The sequence below is a fragment of the Chlamydomonas reinhardtii genome, chromosome 10 (genome assembly GCF_000002595.2).
Source record: "Chlamydomonas reinhardtii strain CC-503 cw92 mt+ chromosome 10, whole genome shotgun sequence".
Lineage (NCBI taxonomy): Eukaryota > Viridiplantae > Chlorophyta > Chlorophyceae > Chlamydomonadales > Chlamydomonadaceae > Chlamydomonas > Chlamydomonas reinhardtii.
This window is the reverse complement of record NC_057013.1, coordinates 4,919,332-4,937,235: the sequence shown is the minus strand read 5'-3', so window position 1 is coordinate 4,937,235 and position 17,904 is coordinate 4,919,332. Positions and strand designations below refer to the sequence as shown.

The 17,904-nt window shown below is 64.2% G+C and overlaps 2 protein-coding genes across 2 annotated transcripts; one reads left to right on the top strand and one right to left on the bottom strand.

Annotated features, from left to right (window-relative positions):
* The first annotated feature begins 59 nt into the window (after nt 1-59).
* Nucleotides 60-2,280, top strand: CHLRE_10g454951v5 (uncharacterized protein). The gene is made up of 2 exons (XM_043067040.1): nt 60-404; nt 1,281-2,280. The coding sequence occupies exon 1, from the start codon at nt 82-84 to the stop codon at nt 280-282; it is 201 nt and encodes a 66-aa protein (XP_042920437.1). The 5' UTR covers nt 60-81; the 3' UTR covers nt 283-404; nt 1,281-2,280.
* An 8-nt stretch (nt 2,281-2,288) lies between these two features.
* Nucleotides 2,289-17,839, bottom strand: CHLRE_10g454900v5 (uncharacterized protein). The gene is made up of 24 exons (XM_043067039.1): nt 17,668-17,839; nt 16,820-16,897; nt 16,555-16,605; nt 16,064-16,228; nt 15,598-15,796; nt 14,928-15,205; nt 14,429-14,515; nt 13,937-14,248; nt 13,611-13,660; nt 13,166-13,268; nt 12,474-12,555; nt 12,161-12,257; nt 11,721-11,784; nt 9,581-11,392; nt 9,152-9,261; nt 8,795-8,842; nt 8,440-8,551; nt 8,013-8,060; nt 7,621-7,705; nt 7,020-7,135; nt 6,461-6,738; nt 6,164-6,293; nt 5,668-5,842; nt 2,289-5,382 (listed from the first exon to the last, which is right to left on the bottom strand). The coding sequence occupies exons 1-24, from the start codon at nt 17,761-17,763 to the stop codon at nt 4,787-4,789; spliced, it is 5,172 nt and encodes a 1,723-aa protein (XP_042920436.1). The 5' UTR covers nt 17,764-17,839; the 3' UTR covers nt 2,289-4,786.
* Nucleotides 17,840-17,904: the final 65 nt, after the last annotated feature.

Below are 17,904 nucleotides of genomic sequence, written 5' to 3'. Positions count from 1 at the left end.
CAAACCATAGACTGATTGGCAGGGATGGGGCGAAATTCATTGGTCGCGAAATTATTTTAGCGCACTGCTCGCCTTGGGCAAATGTACTGCTTGTATTTGCTCCCATCACACACCTCACCAAGAGGTCCCCTTCCCCAATCACGACAAGCAACATGTCAGCAGCAGGTGTTGTCCCCGTTGGGCTCCCCCAATCATATTAGATGGCTGAGCGCGGCTCAGTTTGAGTCTGGCGCGCATGCCCAAGGATTACATGGCACACAAAGTCCCGTAGGGTGCAGCTGATTCCCAAATGGCAAACAATTGGCAGCGGCAGGGCAAGAGTGCGCGGCTGGTCGAACGCCGGAGTTACTACCGACGAGTTGCTGGCTGGCTGGAAGTTTGCTGACGCGCATTCGGCGCTCTTGGTGAGGTGACAACCGGAGCTCCTGGACGGGTTGCTGGCCCGTGCCCCAGGCACGTGGCATCCGTGCCTTCCTTGAGGTGCTGTGAGGTACATGGGCTGGGTGTATATCAGGAAGTGCTTGCGGTCTGTGAACGCCTTGGCTTGGGCTGGGTTTGTGCCCCGACCGTTGGGCTGTGCGGCGGTGCCGCCGGCCTGCCAAACATTCAACACCTGGACTGGCTTTCGGTATCTCGTGGGTTGCCGCGGCCTTTGCAACTGGATTGTGGGCCAACTGGGTACTGGCCCGCCAAGCATGCAGGGCGGCCGGTGTCGTGTCATTCTGCCGGTTATGAATGTCTCCGCCACCTGTCCCGCCATTAGTGGTGTGACCGGTGGCGGCGCCGTGCAAAGCCGGCAGAATGACACGACAGGGCCGGGGCACGCCAACCAGCGCGGCACGCGCCTTCCCAGCCGGCGCCGTGCGCAACTAGCCCTTCCCAGCCGCGCCGCGCACCAACAGCCAGCCCCGCGCGCTCAGCCGCAGCGTCAGCCGCAGCTTCCCAGCCGGCCGCCCTCACAAACACCCGCTCCCACTCGTGCAGCTACCCAACTCGCGTCAGCTACTGTGCTCGTCACCCCAGGCAGGCAGCTTCCCAACCGTCAGCGCACCCAACTGTCAGCTCCGTGTCGTGCAGCTGCCCAACTACCGCCCAGACTCCTGTACGGCTGAGGGGGGTGGGGGTGCCGTACACGAGTTAGTTGGGCGTTAGTTGGAGCTGTCCCAGGATGAAGGTTTATCTATTTTTCGCGTCGTGCGCGTGTCGCTACCCCCACGGCTTGACCACCACACGCCCCACCACCACAACACCCCACACCGCCGACACCATCAACATTACAGGACAGCGCTGACGGCGGCAGCGGCCCGGGCTTTGAGGACGTCCGCCGCGCACGAGAGAGCCTGCGGGACAGCATTGAGCGCATGATGCGCCGCGCACAGAAGCAGCAGCAGCAGCAGCAGCAGTTCGCGTGAGAGCTACGTGCGGCAGGCTGCGACGATGCCGTTATGTATGTTTGGAGGCGGCAAGAGAAGGAGGCAGATTGCGTTTCCATATTGAGTTGATACCGCGGTTGCGTCGTGGGGCCTGGCTGGCAAACTAACATCAGGTTGGCGAGGTTTCGGCGGGTTCAAAGTGTGCTGCTTGTTTGTTGCTTGTGCGGCTTGGGGTACGGCTTGATGAGGTCCGCGGCGGGAAACCATGCATGCTTTTGCTCTCCACACCACCGGCCTCGAGTGGACTGCTGCTGCTTCTGGCTGGTTGCGTCTGGCTACTGCTAAGATTAGGGCCGGGCGGGGCGTCTGGGCAGCAACCGCAGGGGCCGTTTCGGCAGTTCGGTAGCCGGGGACCGAACTTGGAAGTACGGTAAGACTGCAACCCGCCGGAACCCGCCGTGGCGAAGGCGCTCCCGCGGCGATTATCCAGAGGCCCCCACGCACCCGCCAGGCATTATCGTAAGCAAGCAAGCAGCCAAGCACAGGGCAGTGTGACTGTGTGAGTGTGTGTGCTGGGGGGGGGCATGAAGTGCTGCGGGCTAGGCTGCGGGCCGCGGTGACGTATGCAGGCGTGTTGTGTGTATGATAGATGTGTGTGTGTGGCTGATGTGCGAGGTGGTTGCGGAGTTTTGTTGGTTGACAGCTAGCTGCGGAGCTGCCTGTGGCGCTAGGAAATCATGGAGGCCGTGTTGCATTCTTTTCGTCCGTAGTTGCCGCTTCCAAGACACGCACAGTGGACGTGCCGGCACGGCGGGCACACGAATTTCTGTGTTTGCCAGTAATAATAACATCTGCGGTATCGTAATGTGCTAGTTGAGCTGTCCCCAGCACCGTGCAAAGCAGCGCCTCTCTCAATTCACACTTCCGTTACAAGCAGGGCTTGCGCATGCATGACCGGCACCGGGCGTGTAAGGCTGGCGACCGCGCGTGCACCCAGCCGCACCGTATCGCCAGTGGCCTCAGCGGCCTCAGCGGCCGGGCCCTACCTCCGCCCCCCCTCCTCCATTGCGCTGCTACCAAGGGCCCAACAGATGCTGCCGTCGGCTGTTTCGACTCCTTCTCCGCAGTCCACAACTACCAGGAGCCATCCCTCAACCAGGTAATGCAATCGCCGCCTTTGAGCGCCGCGCCGCATCACGCGTGTACTTCCGCGCAGGCGCGTGCACGTGCCCCAATCCCATTCCTAATACCCCCCTCCCTCAAAAGTGCACGCATACAGTGCTATCGTCATACCAGATGAAGCAAGAACTTGAATAACAACAATAGTGATTGCGCTCGCCACATGCCATGCGCGGCGTGCAGCAACTGAGAAGCATCGTCACCATCACCAATCACCATCACGATCATATCACCATACCACCACTATCACCATATGCAGTGCCTGCCATGCTACCCACAAACACCTGTGGACACCCCTATAAACCCCACGCGTGAGAGCGCGAGCTCTGCATGCAGCGTCTCGCAACTAGCGCCTCCCTTCATCACCACACACGCGATTTCAAGTCAACCAGTAGAGAGCGGCGCGATGCAAGCTGACAACCCGGCCTGAGCCGCGCCGCGCGAGGGCAGCTTCAAATCGCATCATAACATATGCATAGCATCCGTCATCATCACGAGCATTTGCCGAGTGCGCACGTGCGTGACTGTTCCATCCAGCCCTGCGCGTGATTTGAGTACCGTGTGGTGCTGCAATATTGCCAGCGTCGCTCGCACGACAGCAAACTCTTCTTTCATCGAGAACCTCCATCCTAAACAAGGAGGTGGCTGCCTTATGGCAGGAAAAGGGCTGATCCCGGGTCGTTATCAACCCAGCCACCTTGACGCGGGCGCCTACTAAGCACACGCCTCTATGTTGGGGGCCTTTGGCATCCCCGCAAATCCGGACATGGCCGGTTGGGTGGGGTGCACAGTCCGTTTTGCCGACGCACCAGCCACCAGCCACGGACAGGGGTGTTCCTGGGGGGCTTCGCCCCCCCCCTGGAACGCTGCGCTGGGGGGGCTCAGCCCATCCTAAAAAATGCGCGTGTGTTTGCGACTGCTGTTACGAACCACGATACCGAGTACCCGCCATTTATCAGCCGCTCATAAGATCCACATCCCCAGCACTCCACCCGTTCTCCCACGCCCTCGCCACGCAAGCAACCTGGTGTTCTCCAGGTTGGTTTCGGGCGCATCCTTTCTGGTAGTCCCAAGCAACGCCCGGCCGCCGTCGCCCAGCCCAGCCATCCCAATACAGCAGCCGCTTTCTGTCAGCCAGCCATGGGCGCGACCGTCCACAGCGTTTATCGTCGGTTACGAGGTAACATGTGAATTCGCAACTTGCGCTACTGACTGCCTACTCTCGTGCCGCCTGCAAGCCCACTCCGCCGTCCGCTCTGGTCTACGTACGCATTCGTTCCCACCACACTCGTCATTAAGCAGTTAACCGGCCGTGCTAAGCCAAACTACTTCCGTTGTTGCCCCAGGAACGACAAGTCCTTCATCCTCACCCCTGGCCGTCATTCCAAACTTTCCGGGTGACTAACCCTCTGGTTCAAGGTAGGCATGCACAAATCCACTTTCACACCACACAGCCGTGCAGCAAGGAAGTGTACTCATGGACACGCTCATGCGGTCGCATTTGACGCAGCGGCGAGCTCTCTTGGGAGCTCACGGAAAAGCAGCATAGCCGCATAGCAGCATGACTGCATGAGGCATGTTATGCCCGATTGCCCCTGTCACTCATCTATCCCTGGCCACCGTACTTTGCTGAGGTGCGCTCGGCCCGAGACACAGAAGCAAGTTTCACTTTTGCCCCGCGACCTCGACAATTGCGCACGCATCATGATCCATCCACGAACAATCAGCAGCTATTCTACTGCCGCACAATATGAGACATGAGGCATGGCCAAAGTAAGCATGCCGCGTTAAGTCATCCTGGCCCAGCCAGCCAGCCAGCCAGCCAGCCAGCCAGGCGTTCTGATATTGCCGGCGTTCAGCCAACACCAGAACGCCGACATGTGCGACAATGTACATACGCAGCTTTGCAGTCCTGCAGACATCTATCTTATTGTTCACCAGCGCGCCGGTCTTCATATGGGCGGTCGAATCGGCTTTGCTTTTGGTCCTTGCAAGTCGTTTGTGCCAATGTGAAGGTCTTCTTGCACGGCTGCTTTGGAGCACGCCAGGTGTAAAGCTATCGGCATTCACCTTGCAATGCTTCTTCTTGAACGCTCACCAACGCTCACCAACTCAGCTGCTGGCCGGCAGTGCTGGCCTTCGTACCACTGCCGCTGCCGCCGCCGCCGCAATGACAGCCCCTGCTACTGCCGCCGCCGCCGCCGCTGCTGCTACTGCCACAGCCGCTGCAGCTGCTACTGCTGCGCTGCTGGTGTACACGAGTCGCCTGACTCGTCCGCGACAAGAACCGTCACCACCGCGGAATCCACGGCAGTAGCAGCAGCAGCAGCCGCCGCCGCCGCCGGACTTGCGGTGGCAGTAGCAGGCGCTACAGAGGGAGCAGCAGACGCAGCAGCACCAGCAGCGCCCGTAGCAGGTGCCGAGGGCGCCGCCTGGCAGGTCGCTGGTGTGGGTGCGCTGGCCGCGGTGCGTATCTGAACTGCCGCCGGGCTGCCCGAGACCACGCCGCCGCCGCCGCCGCCGCCGCCGCCGCCAGTGGCGGCACCGGCGCTGGCTGCCGTGAGCAAACCGTTGGCAGCGGAGCCGCCGTTCTGAGTAGTGGCGGCCGCTGCTGTCGCCGGCGCCGCCGGAGGCGCGCCGGCACCGCTGCTGCTTGCATGCGGCGGCGGCGGCGCCGCCGCCGCCCCGCGCGCCGCCTCCGCGGCTTTGGCGTCCACGGCCTTCCAGTGGTGGTAGTTGTGCAGGAAGTGGTGCATGAGCGGCGCGGCGCCGGGGAAGGCGGCGCACAGGGCGTGGCAGAGCGGCAGCGCCACGAACTCGTAGAAGCCCACTGCAGGGCACACGCGGAGGGCGGCAGCAGCAGTCAGCACACGCATGCACAACATAAGCTACCGTGTTACTACCCGCTCGCTTGGCGGCATTTGCATTGTTGTTGTCGGTCCTTGCAAAAGAAGCGACCGTGCGCAGCGCGGACGTGCGCTCAACACGCAAGGTCTTGTCCGGTCCAGTCCAGCCCTCACCCTGGCTAACCTTTTCCCGAGTAAATCGCAATAGTATGACCGAGCCTGTCACCTCACTCCCATTACAGCTAGCTAGAATTCGGACCTGGACCCACCCTGGCTCTTGCTGACGCCCTGCTTGGTGCGGTCGAACAGGGGGCTGATGGGCAGGCCCCGCGCCTGCTCCCTGTCGCCCTGGCTGAAGAACTCCTCCTCCAGCACGCCCAGCCAGCGGCAGTGCACCGGCAGCTCCTCGCCCAGGTGCCCGATGTCAGCCACCTTGAGCGCGATCTAGTGGGGTTGTGTGTGTGTGTGTGTGTGTGTGTGTGGGGGCGGTCGGGCGTGTGTGTGCGTGAGAGAGAGAGAGTGTGTGTGTGTGTGTGTGTGCGTGTGTGTGCGTGAGAGTGTGAGCGAGCGTAAGGGAAGGGAGTACAAGGTAGTGTGTGTGTGTGCCCGCGCGCGCGGTGATGGGAATCCATGGCGAGTGGCAGGGAGGCAGGCAGGCGGGCAGGCAGGCAGGCAGGTAAGTAAGGGGTGCGGCTCGGCGCCGCAACACGTGCGGTGAGGGCAAGAAGCCCATCCATGCCCGGACGGGCGGGCGGGTGGCCGCACCTGTAGGCTCAGCATCCTCTCGGCGTCGTCCAGGGGCTTGGGCGCCGCCGGCTCCGGCCCTGCCGCCGCCCCTGCTGCTGCAGACCCCCCACCCGGAGAGATGCCGTTGCCTTGGTGGTGGTCCTCGCTCCTGTGCGGACGGAACACACACGGTGGTAGCGACACGTGGCACACACACAATCCGTGCCAGATTACTGCAGCACCCGTAGCAACACGTGCGGGTCCTAGCAGCCGCAAAACACGACAAACGCGACACCACACGTACAAAAAAACCACAGCATACGCAGCCCAGCTTACGTGTGCATGCGCGTGCGTCCTCCCCCGCTGCCCGCCCCCGCCGCTGCGCCGCCGCTGTGTCCGCCTCCGCCCGACGTCAGGCCGCCGGCCCCTGCTGCCCCTCCGCCGCCTCCACCGCTGGCGCCCCCTGCTGCCGCCCCCGCAGCACCTCCCCCTCCCCCTCCGTGGTGATAGTGGTGGGAGCCCTGGACGTAGCTGGCCAGTCGGTGCGTGGTGTTGAAGTGGGACAGGATGGCGAAGTGCTGTTTCATGTCGGTGCCCAGAACCATCTCGATGACCTGTGTGTGTGTGTGTGTGTGTGTGTGTGTGTGTGTGAAGGGAGCAAAAGGGAGTTAGTTTAGGAAGTGAAAAATGTGTGTGTGTGTAGGTCCGACGTGTTCTACTGCGTGCTGTTGCACCTGTGCAATGGTGGCGCTGCACGGACGAAACAGCGAGCGTCGAGCGACATGAACGTGTAGGCTGGATATCAATAGCACGCACACCACCCCCTTTGCCGCAGTCAATGAAGCAAACAAGCGCCCGCCAAGGCACGCCGCCGCCGCCGCAGCCGCCGCCGCACCTGCTTCCTGAACGCCGCGCGCTCCGGCGGCGGCAGTCCCGCGGTGATGTCCAGCTCGGGCCGCTCCGCCAGCAGCGCAAAGGCGCTGGCGGCGTGGTGGTTCTCCAGCGGCGAGCCTGCGTGTACGAGTGGCAGTGTGTATGCGTGTGTGTGTGTGTGTGTGTGTGTTTGTGTGTGTGTGTGTGTGTGTGTGTGTGTGTGTGTGTGTGTGTTCAAGAGCACAAGGAAAACATAGCGCAAAGACAGTGTGTGTGTGTGTGTGTGTGTGTGTGTGCGTGTGCGTGTGCGTGTGCGTGTGCGTGTACGCGGGCGTTGTGGCGTGAAGGGGGAAAACAAGAGGTAAGCTAGGGCCACTGGGGGGCTCAGGGCGCACTCGCTCAAGTGGGACTGTGTGCGAGCGACACTGGAAATGGGACGAAGAAAAGCACAGCATACAGCCCCAATAGCACCTCAGTTCCCACCCACAGAACCGACTACTGCTTGCAAGCCCCTCGCCATTTTCCCGCTCCCACGCTCCGCTGGTTTGGCTTGGTCTGGTTTAGTTTGGGCTGGTATTTACAACCCCACAACCCCACCCCAAAACACCACTCGGGCCACTCACGGTCGTTGTATCTGAGCGCCAGTGGGTCGTGTGTGGCGATGAGGAAGTCGTTGGTGAGACCGGGGTGGCCGTGATCGTGCACAATCTGTGTGTGTGTGTGTGTGTGCGTGTGTGCATGGTGTCAGGGAAACACACAAAGTTAGAATGGAAAAACATAAAAGGGCGCAGGGCCAGCACCGTGCCTGCGCCGGTGAGGGCGGCGCTAGCAAACGGCATGGCGCGAACGCACGCGCATGTGCGTAGACGGTACGCTACAACCCGGTGAAGCCCGAATTATCCAAATAATACAAGCATGCGGAACGCTGCAACAAACCCATAGCCTAAGCGCAAACCCATAGCCTTCGGCCCCTTCGCTTGACTTGCACATGGCGACCAACCCCAAAAGCCCTCACCGCCGCGAAGTAGGACGCCAGCAGTCCCAGCTTGTCCATGTAGTGCGCCTGAGAGCAGGCGAGCAGGTGAGCACGCACGTGGGCACGTGGGCAGGTAGGCACGTAGGCACGTAGGCGCAAGCCGCGGCGGCGGGGCCGGCCATTCATGTCAGCAGCCGCCGCCAGTTGTAATTAAGCGGACAGAGCCCGAGCCCCGTCCGTGTGCCCGCTCGCCTCCCGCCCTCCAGATCCCCGTGCCGGCCCCACCCACCCACCCATCCACCCAGGCACCTCTCCACCTGCCACCCCTCCCCTTCCACCAAAAGTATTCTCGCTTGCACCTGTCGCCTCCGCCTGTGCTCCTCCAGTTTGGCTTGGTTTGCTTTTGTTCGGGCTGGCATTTACAACCCCCCTCTCCTCCCCCCCCCCGCTGCTCAGCCCCACGCACCTGCAGCTGCGCCCCATGCACCAGCACGTGCAGTGTCTGCAGCACGTCGGCGGCGTGGCAGGCGTTGTGGTAGGGCTGGTCCAGGTAGCCCGACTCCACGGCGCGCAGCAGCCTGTGTGGGTGTATTTGGGGGGGGGCGGGAGGGGGAGGGGAAGGCGGGAGGGGGTTACATTCATGATTAGGTGGGGGGCAGGGGAGGCGCTAGGCGGTGGGTAGGGGGCGGGAGGCGGGAGGGCGCAAGGGGCAGAGGGGATGCAGATGTGTGTGTGTGTGTGTGTGTGTGTGTGTGTGTGTGTGTGTGTGTGCGTGTTGTGTGCACGCGGCTCGCCCACCCCACCGCCTCGCCCTGCCTCACCGGGCCATGGTGACAGGCTTGATGCGGAAGTGGTCCAGCAGGCCCTCCCTGTGCAGTGGGGTGGGTGGGTGGGTGGGGGGAAGGGGTGCCAGGATGCTTGGAAAAGGGTGCACTGAAGACTGGGGGAGGACAGGCGGGTGTGGGAGGGACAAGTGAGCAGATGTGCTGCAGAGGAGGTTTGGCGATGAGCGGGGAAGGCGTCCACGGACGCGGGGGAGAGGGTGGTCGTTCATGTGGAGAACGGAGTGCTTAAAGTATCAAGTGCAAAAGTCACGTCCAGTTGGGGGAGGCGCTACGTCGCGGCATGCGCCCTCGCACCTGCACCCCCCTGTGAGGCCCCCCCCCTCCCCGCCTAACCTCTGCAGCAGGTAGAAGCCCAGTGCCGACAACGCGTGGCCGTGTGTGGCCTCGTGCAGCGCCCAGGTGTTGAACTGCCAGCCGTCCGACAGCGACAGCAGCCGCTCCACCTGCGGGGTGGTGGTGGTGGTGGTGGTGAGGCGGGTGGGTTGTAAATACCAGCCCAACCTAAACCGAACCAAGCTAAACTAGCGGTGGGTGCGGGGAGGGACGCAGGTAGTAAGGACTGAGGGGAGCGCGCACAATGCAGGCAGGCACAGAGCGAACGTAAGCCTTGAACGCCGCCGCACATACAACAGCCATAGTCCACAAGCCAGCACAGACGCAATCACGCAATGCTTTCCTTTCAACACAAACACGCTTGCTAGCTGCCGCAGTTTCGCCCAAGACCAGCAACCACCCCAGGACACAGCACACAGCAGTTCGCACCTCCTCGATCACCGGCGGCGGCGGCGGCGGCACCGGCGGCGGCACCGGCGGCGGAGACGGCGGCGTCCGCGGCCGCTGGCGTGGCGAATCCGTCGCTGACACCGCCGCCACCAGCGTAAGCACGCCCGGCAGCGGCGGCGCCGCCAATGCAGCCGCCGCCGCTGCCGCCGCCGCCGCCTTTGCAGTCGGCGAGGAAACCGACACCAGCCCCAGCGTCGTCGCAAGGCGTGTCCTCAGGTTTGCCACGCCGCCGCCGCTCGTACTGACGACTGCCGGCGCCACCTCCATCGCCATCGTGGACGCCGCCAGGCCGTTACCAACGCCGCCGCCACCACCGCCGCCGCCTAGACCTAGATTAGAAATCTGCGAGTTCACCGCCGCCGCCACCGGAGGATCCCTCGACCCGCTGCTGTTGAGTCGGTGCAAGGCCTGTCGGTCACCGACCTGGGCGGCGAGCGAGGCCGCCGCGGTGCGAAGCGGCCCGCCGCCGCCGCCGCCGCCGCCGCCGCCGCCGCCGCCGCCGCCGCCTTGGCTGTCTGCCAGCGCGCTGCCCGACCTAGCGGGCGGCTGCAGCTGCTGCTGCATCTGCTGCTGTAGGTGCTGCTGGTGGTGGCCGGGATCGGGGGTGGCAGACAACGGCGACGGCTGACACGGATGAGCAGCCACCAGCAGGTTGGAGTGCGCCGCCATGCCGCCGCCGCCGCATCCACCGCCGCCGGCGCCGCCCTCCCGCGCCGCCGCCGCCGCCGCCGCTCCCTCCATGCCGACTAGGTCGTTGGTGGACCCAAACGTCCCCGTGCCCCGCCCACGCAGTCCCAGGCGGAGCGAGCCGCCCACGTCACGAATCAATGTGCTCTTGCGTTTGGCACCTGATGAGCCGCCGCCGCCGCCGCCGCCGCCGCCGCCGCCGCCGCCGCCGCCGCTGATGGCTGCACCGCCAGCCGGCGGCGCCGCCGCGCCCACCAGACCACCCGTGGAGAGCGTCGGCATCAGCAGCGGCGAAGGCAGCGACGGCTGCAGCGGCAACACACCATTCGTGCCGCCGCCGCCGCCACCGGTGCTGTACCCTGCCGCCTCAAGCAACAGCAGGTCGCGTTCAAACGGCAACGGCCCAGACGCAGCCGCGCCCGCACCCACACCCGCACCCGCGCCGCCCCCCGTCTTGAGGCGCTTGAGACCCTGCACCAGACCCGCCGGCAGCTGCGGCGGCGGCGGCGGCGGCGGCACCACTGGCGGCGGCGCCGACGGCGAGGTCGGCAGCGCGCTGCATGCCTGGCGGCCCAGCGGCAGTATCTCGTCCTCCTCCAACGCATCCAACAACGCAGGACACGTCAGCCGCGGCGCTTGCGACGCGCCGCCAGCGCCGCCCGCGACCGATGCCGGCGCCGGCGCCGCCGCCGCCGCCGCCGCCGCGCCCGACGCCGTCAGCGGCCGCGGCCGCGCCGCCAACGAGTCGGCGGCGCCGCCGGCGCCCGGCGGCGCCAGGATGTACGCGAGCGCGCCCGCCAGCGTGTCGCACGTGACGGACGGCTGGCCCAGGCTGAGCGTGTCTATGAGCGACGCGAGCGCGCTGCCGTCGCCAGTGGCGGCGCCGGCGCCACCGCCGCCGCCAGCGCCGCCGCCGCCGCCGCCATGCAGGCCGCCAAACGCGCCCGCCAGACCCATGTTGGCTAGATCCAAGGTGTCCAAAAGCGGCTGTTCGCCGCCGTCATCACGCGAAAGGTCGCCGCGGCGGCCGGCGGCGGCGCCGCCGCCGGTCCCGCCGCCGTCGTCGTTGCCTAGCTGCCGCATCAGAGCTGCCATGACGTCGGTCTGCGCGGGAGGGATGGAAGCGTTACAATGACGATTGGTAGATGGAAATGGTAGACGGTAGACAAACTTGGGGGAGGGAGGGTTGCGAAGTTAGGGCAACGCGAGTAAGGAGGGCCAGCACAGCGAGAAGTCGAGCCGCCACAGCCCGGGGCATAGGTGGCCGCCGGACCGCCGCCGCCTGGGACGCCGCACAGTGCACTGCCCACAGAGCTGCTGCGGGCTGGAGCAACACAAGCAGAGGCACCAACAACGTACAGGAACCGTAACACACGCCACATGCCACACGGCACGCCACCCGCCACATCACGACGGCATCGCCCCCACTCACGTCCAGGTTCGCTCCCTTGATCTGGCCTCTCAGGTCCATTGGCCGGTACAAGTCCATGTTGCGCCTGTGAGGGGGCGCAAACATGTGAAGGTGCGATGGCGTTGGGCACAACTATGCAGGATCGAAGGAATGGAAAAGGTGCGGGACTGCGTAAAGCCAATCGCCCAGCAATCAAGCAGCAGCGGCAGCCGCACAGGACCAAGATGAACCCGAGCTACGGCAACGGCATGGCCCCCGCATTCACTGCGCCAGCAACATAACCGTACCCCACTCGTACCCCACGGGGACAACCCCGTGCCACCTTCCCATCCCGCCCAAACTTCCCGCCCCGCCCCCGCCCGCATCTCCGCACCTCAACCGCATACCCCACACGCTTCCCGCCCCCTCTCCCGTTCCTCCCACCCCCCCACAGGCAGGCGCTCTCTCTCCCTCTCTCTCACAGCAGTGCGGTGCGCAGGAACACGACGTCGCGCAGGTCTGGGCTGCCGCCGTCCAGCAGCACCGCCAGCATGGACAGCATGAGGTCGGCGGGCGTGTCTGCGAGGAGGCAGCCGGGCGAGGTAGTGAGCGAGCGAGCGAGCGAGGGAGCAATGTGTGGTTGTCACAGATAGCAGAAGCATGTGAAGCGGTCCGCATAGAGCAGCACAAACTAAGTACATGTGTGTGTATGTGTGTGTGTTAAAGAGCACAAGGAAAACAAAGCGCAAAGACTGTGTGCGTGTGTTCGTGTGTCATATGCTGCCCCTCCCCTACCGGCGCTGTGTATGTTGTGGCGCCCCAGCTCCTGCACGTCCTCAGTGCGCAGGTCCGCCAGCAGCTGCTTGGGCAGCAGCGCCTGCAAGGTGTGTGAGAGCAAGGCGCACAGGGATGCATGGACGGATGCATGGAAGCTTGGAGCATGGAACACAAGGACATGATGTGTGTTAAAAGCACAAGGAAAAAACAATACGCACAGAACATGGTGTGTGTGTTAAACACAAAACAAACGAAGTGATGTATCTGTGTGTCGCAGGAGGCGACCCAGCAGGTAGGTCGGTGGAGGTGGCACGGCGTGCGTGGTAAGCACAATCCCACTCCTGCATTGACTGCACTAAAGATCCTTCGCCTTTCCTAGCCACCTCCTCCGCCTCGCCATTCGCCTCCCTTCTCCCGCCTCTCCTTCCTCCGCCTCCCTTCCCCCTCCCTCCTTCCCCTGCCTCTCCTTCCCCCCCCCCTCCTTCCCCCGCCTCCTTCCCCGCCTCCTTCCCCCGCCTCCTTCCCCGCCTCCTTCCCCGCCTCCTTCCCCCGCCTCCTTCCCCGCCTCCTTCCCCGCCTCCTTCCCCCGCCTCCTCCGCCCGCCTCCTCCGCCCGCCTCTCCTTCCCCCGCCTCCTTCCCCGCCTCCTTCCCGTGCCTCTCCTTCCTCCCCGCCTCCTTCCCCTGCCTCTCCTTCCTCCCGCTTCCGCACCTGCAGCAGCAGCTGGTGGCGGCGGCGGCTCACCAGCGCCGCGAACAGCAGCGCCGACGTCGCGGCGCCCAGCAACACCACACCCGCCACCATGCCAGCGTACCTGTGGGCAGGACGGTGCGCGTGTGCGCGTGCGCGCGTGTGAGGAGCGGTAAGTCCATTCCCATCCCAAAATGATGAACCGATTGAAAGCGTTGAGGAAGCCGTACATGCAACATGTGAGGTCTTTCTAGTTCAAACTAGTTCAAGGGGATACAGCCTTCCACGACCCCAGCTAGCCCGCTCCCCCGGCATGCCCCATCTGCTACAACCCATCCCCCACCGCTCCTCGGCGCCCCCCCCCCACACACACACACGTGTGCACAAAAATGCACACACACGCACACACGCACACGTCTGGGCGGACTTTTGTTTCGTTCATTAACACACGCACACGAGCACACACCATGTGGGACGCCAGCCCGAGTCGCTGTCAGGTGACAGCTCTAGAGTCCACTGCGCGGCGCAGCAGGGGGTTGGGGGCGGCGTGAGGACGAGGGGGTTGTAGATATCAGCCCATACGAAACCAAACCAAGCCAATCTAGAAACGCACAGGCATAGGCGACAGATGCAAGGAGGGTGAGGACGAGGGGGGAGGGGCGAGGGGCGGTTTGTGTTGCTTGTGACACGGCACTGCATCCCAATCCCAATCCTACAACACCCAATCCTATGCGTGACACCGTCGCACTAAGGTACACGCATCCACCCACACACCCACACACCCAGCCCCACCTCTGCCTCCTGCAGCGTCACGTGCGCCGTCACCGGCCGCCGCTGCCCGCCCGCTGACGCCGCCACCACCACCACAGCGTCCCCGGCCGTGGCGCCCGTGGTATCCCAACCGCCACCCCCGCTACTGCCGCTTTGGCTGCTGCTGCTGCTGCTGCTACTGCCGTTGCTGGCCGCCGCGGCTGTAGCTGCCGGGGGTGCGGGAGCCACCCAGTACGCCGCGGGGGCGGTGAGGCGGTAGCGGTAGCCCTGCAGGAGGAGCTCCGGCAGCTCCGACGCCACCACCAACGCATCCACATCCAGAACGCCCAGCGTCTGCGTGGGAGCGTTTGCGCAAGCACGGGCTCGGGTTTGACACGCACACATCACACAGCGCACAGGCACACACTGCCACTGAGTTCCAACCTAACGACTTCCTCGGTGTCGCCAGCTGCCCCGCGTTCATCATGTCCTGTCATGTCGTGCCCAACCAGGCCACCACACAACCGCACTCACAAAGCCCCAGAGCTTGGTCCGGTTGGCGGCGTTGTAGGCGCAGGAGGAGCCGCAGGTTGGGTTGAGGGTATCGAGCTGGTCCCACGTCTGCGCACCCGGCACATACGGACACGCGGTCAACACACACACACTCACACACTATTTCTCTTTGAAACACACGTACACACAGAGGTATTGCCGCATTTTGCACGCATGGTGTCGAGCCTCTGCTTTGTGCTTTCTCAACGTACACAGAGCCAGGATCCACGACTCGGGGTGCCCGCCACATGACACCACACGCACCCCCAGGTACCATTCCCCCAAGCCCCCCGACCCCATCTGATCGCAGCCCCACACCTGCCGCCCCGCCTGCAGCCCCTCACGTGGCCAGATGAAGCGCATCCCCGGCCCCGCCCCACCCTTGCGGCCCCCGCCCCACACCACGCACCCCACGCGCCCCGCCGCACTTCCCACTCCCCGCACCCCACGCGCCCCAGGCGCCCCACGCGCCCCGCCTCACCTCGTTCTCTGCCACTCCCGCCAGCCACACCGGGCTAGCCACACACATGGCGCGCGGCCGGCCCGACAGCGCGTACGGCCCCAGCAGCAACGGCCGGGGGGAGCCGTCGGTGGTGCCGTCGGTGGTGCCAGAGGTGGTGGTGCCGGAGGCGGTGCTCGTAGTGGTGGTTCCGGTGGTGGTGCTGGTGCTGGTGCTGGTGCTGGTGGAGGGGCTGCGGCTGCTGTGCCTCAGCGCGGCGAGCATTTCCGGCGGAGGCCGGTAGCCGACGGCCGTGCTAGCTGCAGGGAGGGAGGCGCGGGAGGCGGGGGGCAGCGGGCGGTTGGCGGGTACGATGGCTGGGGTGCATGGGTGCATCGGCATGCACGTTTTCCTTGGGCCGTCAGAATTTGGAGTTTCACATGCTTCCGATGGACAGACAGCTCTCTACCGATGAACACAACTCACGCGGTGCCTGCCTGCCTAGCCTGCCTCTCTCCCTCCCTCGTTGCATGGTCCCGTGACACACCCATCGAATCCCTCCAACACACACGGGCGTTCACCGGGCCCCTAGTGCGCCGCCCCCGGCCCCCCCTCCAGGGCCTCCGACTCCCCCCTTTGTGATTTAATCACTCCGTTCTGCACATGAACGGCTACCGCGCCCCGCCCCCAGCCGCGCCCCTCCAGGACCCACCATCGATGATGTCGAGGCCGATGACCAGGTGGCTGAAGCTGCTCCTGGAGCTTATGTTGTTGCTGGTGTTGTCGGATCCAATTCCAGATTCAGATTCAGATTCAGATCCGGATCCAGATCCGCCGGACGACGACGTCCACTGCGCCCGGATGACGCCGGCGGGCGCCAGATCCAGACTCAGCAGCGCCGAACTGGGCGTCTGCGGCCATTGTTTTGTTGTTGGTTGTAAAGCACAGCGTCACAATAGGCACATGCAGAAATTGTGTCATAGTCATTGACTCAAAGGGACAGGCCGAGAGCCGGACAATAGGTGTTGCGAGCGTTCCAGGCTGTTTCAAGACCTTGCCGCGCACAAACACGGAAACGCAGTCACACGCGGTATCACAATTCACCGACATCCACACACATCCACACAAGAGCACAAGCACCAGCCAAGAGGCCTCACAAACCTCTGCGCCTCACGCACCTGCGTCGCCAGAGCCGGCGCCACGCTCTCAAACAGCGCCGCCGCCTCGCGCCAGCCCGGCCGCCTCGCCGCCAGCTCCGCAAGCACCAGCACCGGCGCGGCGGCGGCCGTCGCCGCCTGCTCCAGCGCCGCCGCCGCGGCCTGCGCCACCGCAGCGGCGCGGCCCTGCAGAGTGGCGTGTCAGGAGGAGAGCAGATGCGCTCACGGGGAGACGGGCACGGGTTGTGCATGTGTGTGTGCGAGCAGTTGTGTCGGCGTGCCTACGTGCGGGGTGCAGTAGAAAGATACCGCGCGTGGGGCTGTGCCTGCCGCGCAGGTGCGCGCCGGCCCGCAGTGCACGGAGGTGTGGAGTGCCAAGCAAGGTGCAAGCGGCACAGCGGCTGTACTGCAAGGAGTATTGCAAGGCTGTACTGCAAGGAGTACTGCAAGGCTGTACTGCAAGGCTGTACAAAAAACTGTACGGCGGTACGGTGGGGCGGTACCGCACGCACCCGTGCGCCGTCCTCCACGCTCGAGGCCACGCGCGTCACGCCGTAGATGCCCTGTTGTTGCGGCGCGTTTGGCGGCGGGGCAGCAGCGGCAGTTGAAGCAGTAGCAGTAACAGTAGAGCCCGAACAGACATACCAGACACACACAGACGCACGCGTGTCATACACACACACGCACATCGCTCAAGAAGCTGATCCCGAATCGCAACGGCATCAACAAGTAATCATTGATCACCGAGCGTCAGGGTGATCAAGCGCTCAGCCTCACCAGCCCCCATATGATTGCCAGCAGCAGCAGGGGCCAGATGACGGCTTGGGGGTAGCCGCGAACAATGCGGATTGCGCCCTGTCAGAGGGATGTGTAACGGGAAGAAATGTGGAATCAGAAGCAGGGGCCGGGGCCGAATCAGGAAGGACAGGAAGAGGAGCGGGAGGAGCAGGGGCGAGAGTCCGAGGGAGGGGCATGGCGGCGTGTCCCGCTCCCGTGCAGCGGAACCAGCTTGGAAGTTCAGTCTCAACGAGAAACACAGGGCGCTCTCCCACATCGCCTAAAGAGGATGCTACTCGTGTGGGTTACGCGGGCGGGCGGGGGCGGGCGGCGGGCGGGGGCGCCGGCGAGGGCCGTGCCGAGGCGGCGCACGTGCAGCTGCGCTGCGAAACTGGCCGCCAGCGGTGTGCTCCTCCCCCCGATACCCGGCCTTCAGGTTGGGGGGAATCCAGCCCGCAGATGCCCACAGGAGCCTCCGCGCGGGCCTGGGCATGACGGGGTGCTGACCCGGACGCCTTCTGAGGCCCCACCGTTCGCTGGCTGCAGACGCCGAGTGCCGCTGCGGCATATAGTCACGCAACAAAACTATGCGGCAAACGCGCACATCGACTACCAAAGCCCCTTCGATATACCGCTCCGAACCGCCGCAAAAAAGCCACGCGTGCGCGATGACAGAAAGAGTGCATGCCGCTGAACTCACACGTCCCTGGCATCGGCCACCTCCGAAACTCGACGTCATCATCTTTCAAGATGAGGTAGCATCACAAAGCCATTGGGCCACGGCTACCCGCGCAAAACTTGCGCCAAGGGCCCATCACCAGTCGACAAGCTTGCGGTCAAGTACTCACCGTGACCTCGACTTTGACGCTCTCGCAACATTGCGCAATAGCTCCGCGGGGCTCCGCCTCCTCCTCCTCCGTCCGTTTTTCCTTTTCGCCGCCCATGGCTATTTCTAGGCTGAAGTTGACATTTTATACTGCTATAAACATACGAAGATAAATATGGGCGCTGCGGTTTCACAGCGTCACCCTCGGCTTTCTATTACTGTCGTCATGTCGTGAGGCGCCATTAAGATGCATATACGT

Excerpts from the sequence above, each read along its gene's own strand:
- CHLRE_10g454900v5 (XM_043067039.1), bottom strand. The coding sequence starts at position 17,763 with ATGGGCGGCGAAAAGGAAAAACGGACGGAGGAGGAGGAGGCGGAGCCC. Across the intron at positions 14,249-14,428 it reads GGACCAAGCTCTGGGGCTTT|ACGCTGGGCGTTCTGGATGT; the intron begins GTGAGTGCGGTT and ends GCTCCCACGCAG. Across the intron at positions 5,843-6,163 it reads AGAGGATGCTGAGCCTACAG|ATCGCGCTCAAGGTGGCTGA; the intron begins GTGCGGCCACCC and ends CAACCCCACTAG.
- CHLRE_10g454951v5 (XM_043067040.1), top strand. The coding sequence starts at position 82 with ATGTACTGCTTGTATTTGCTCCCATCACACACCTCACCAAGAGGTCCC.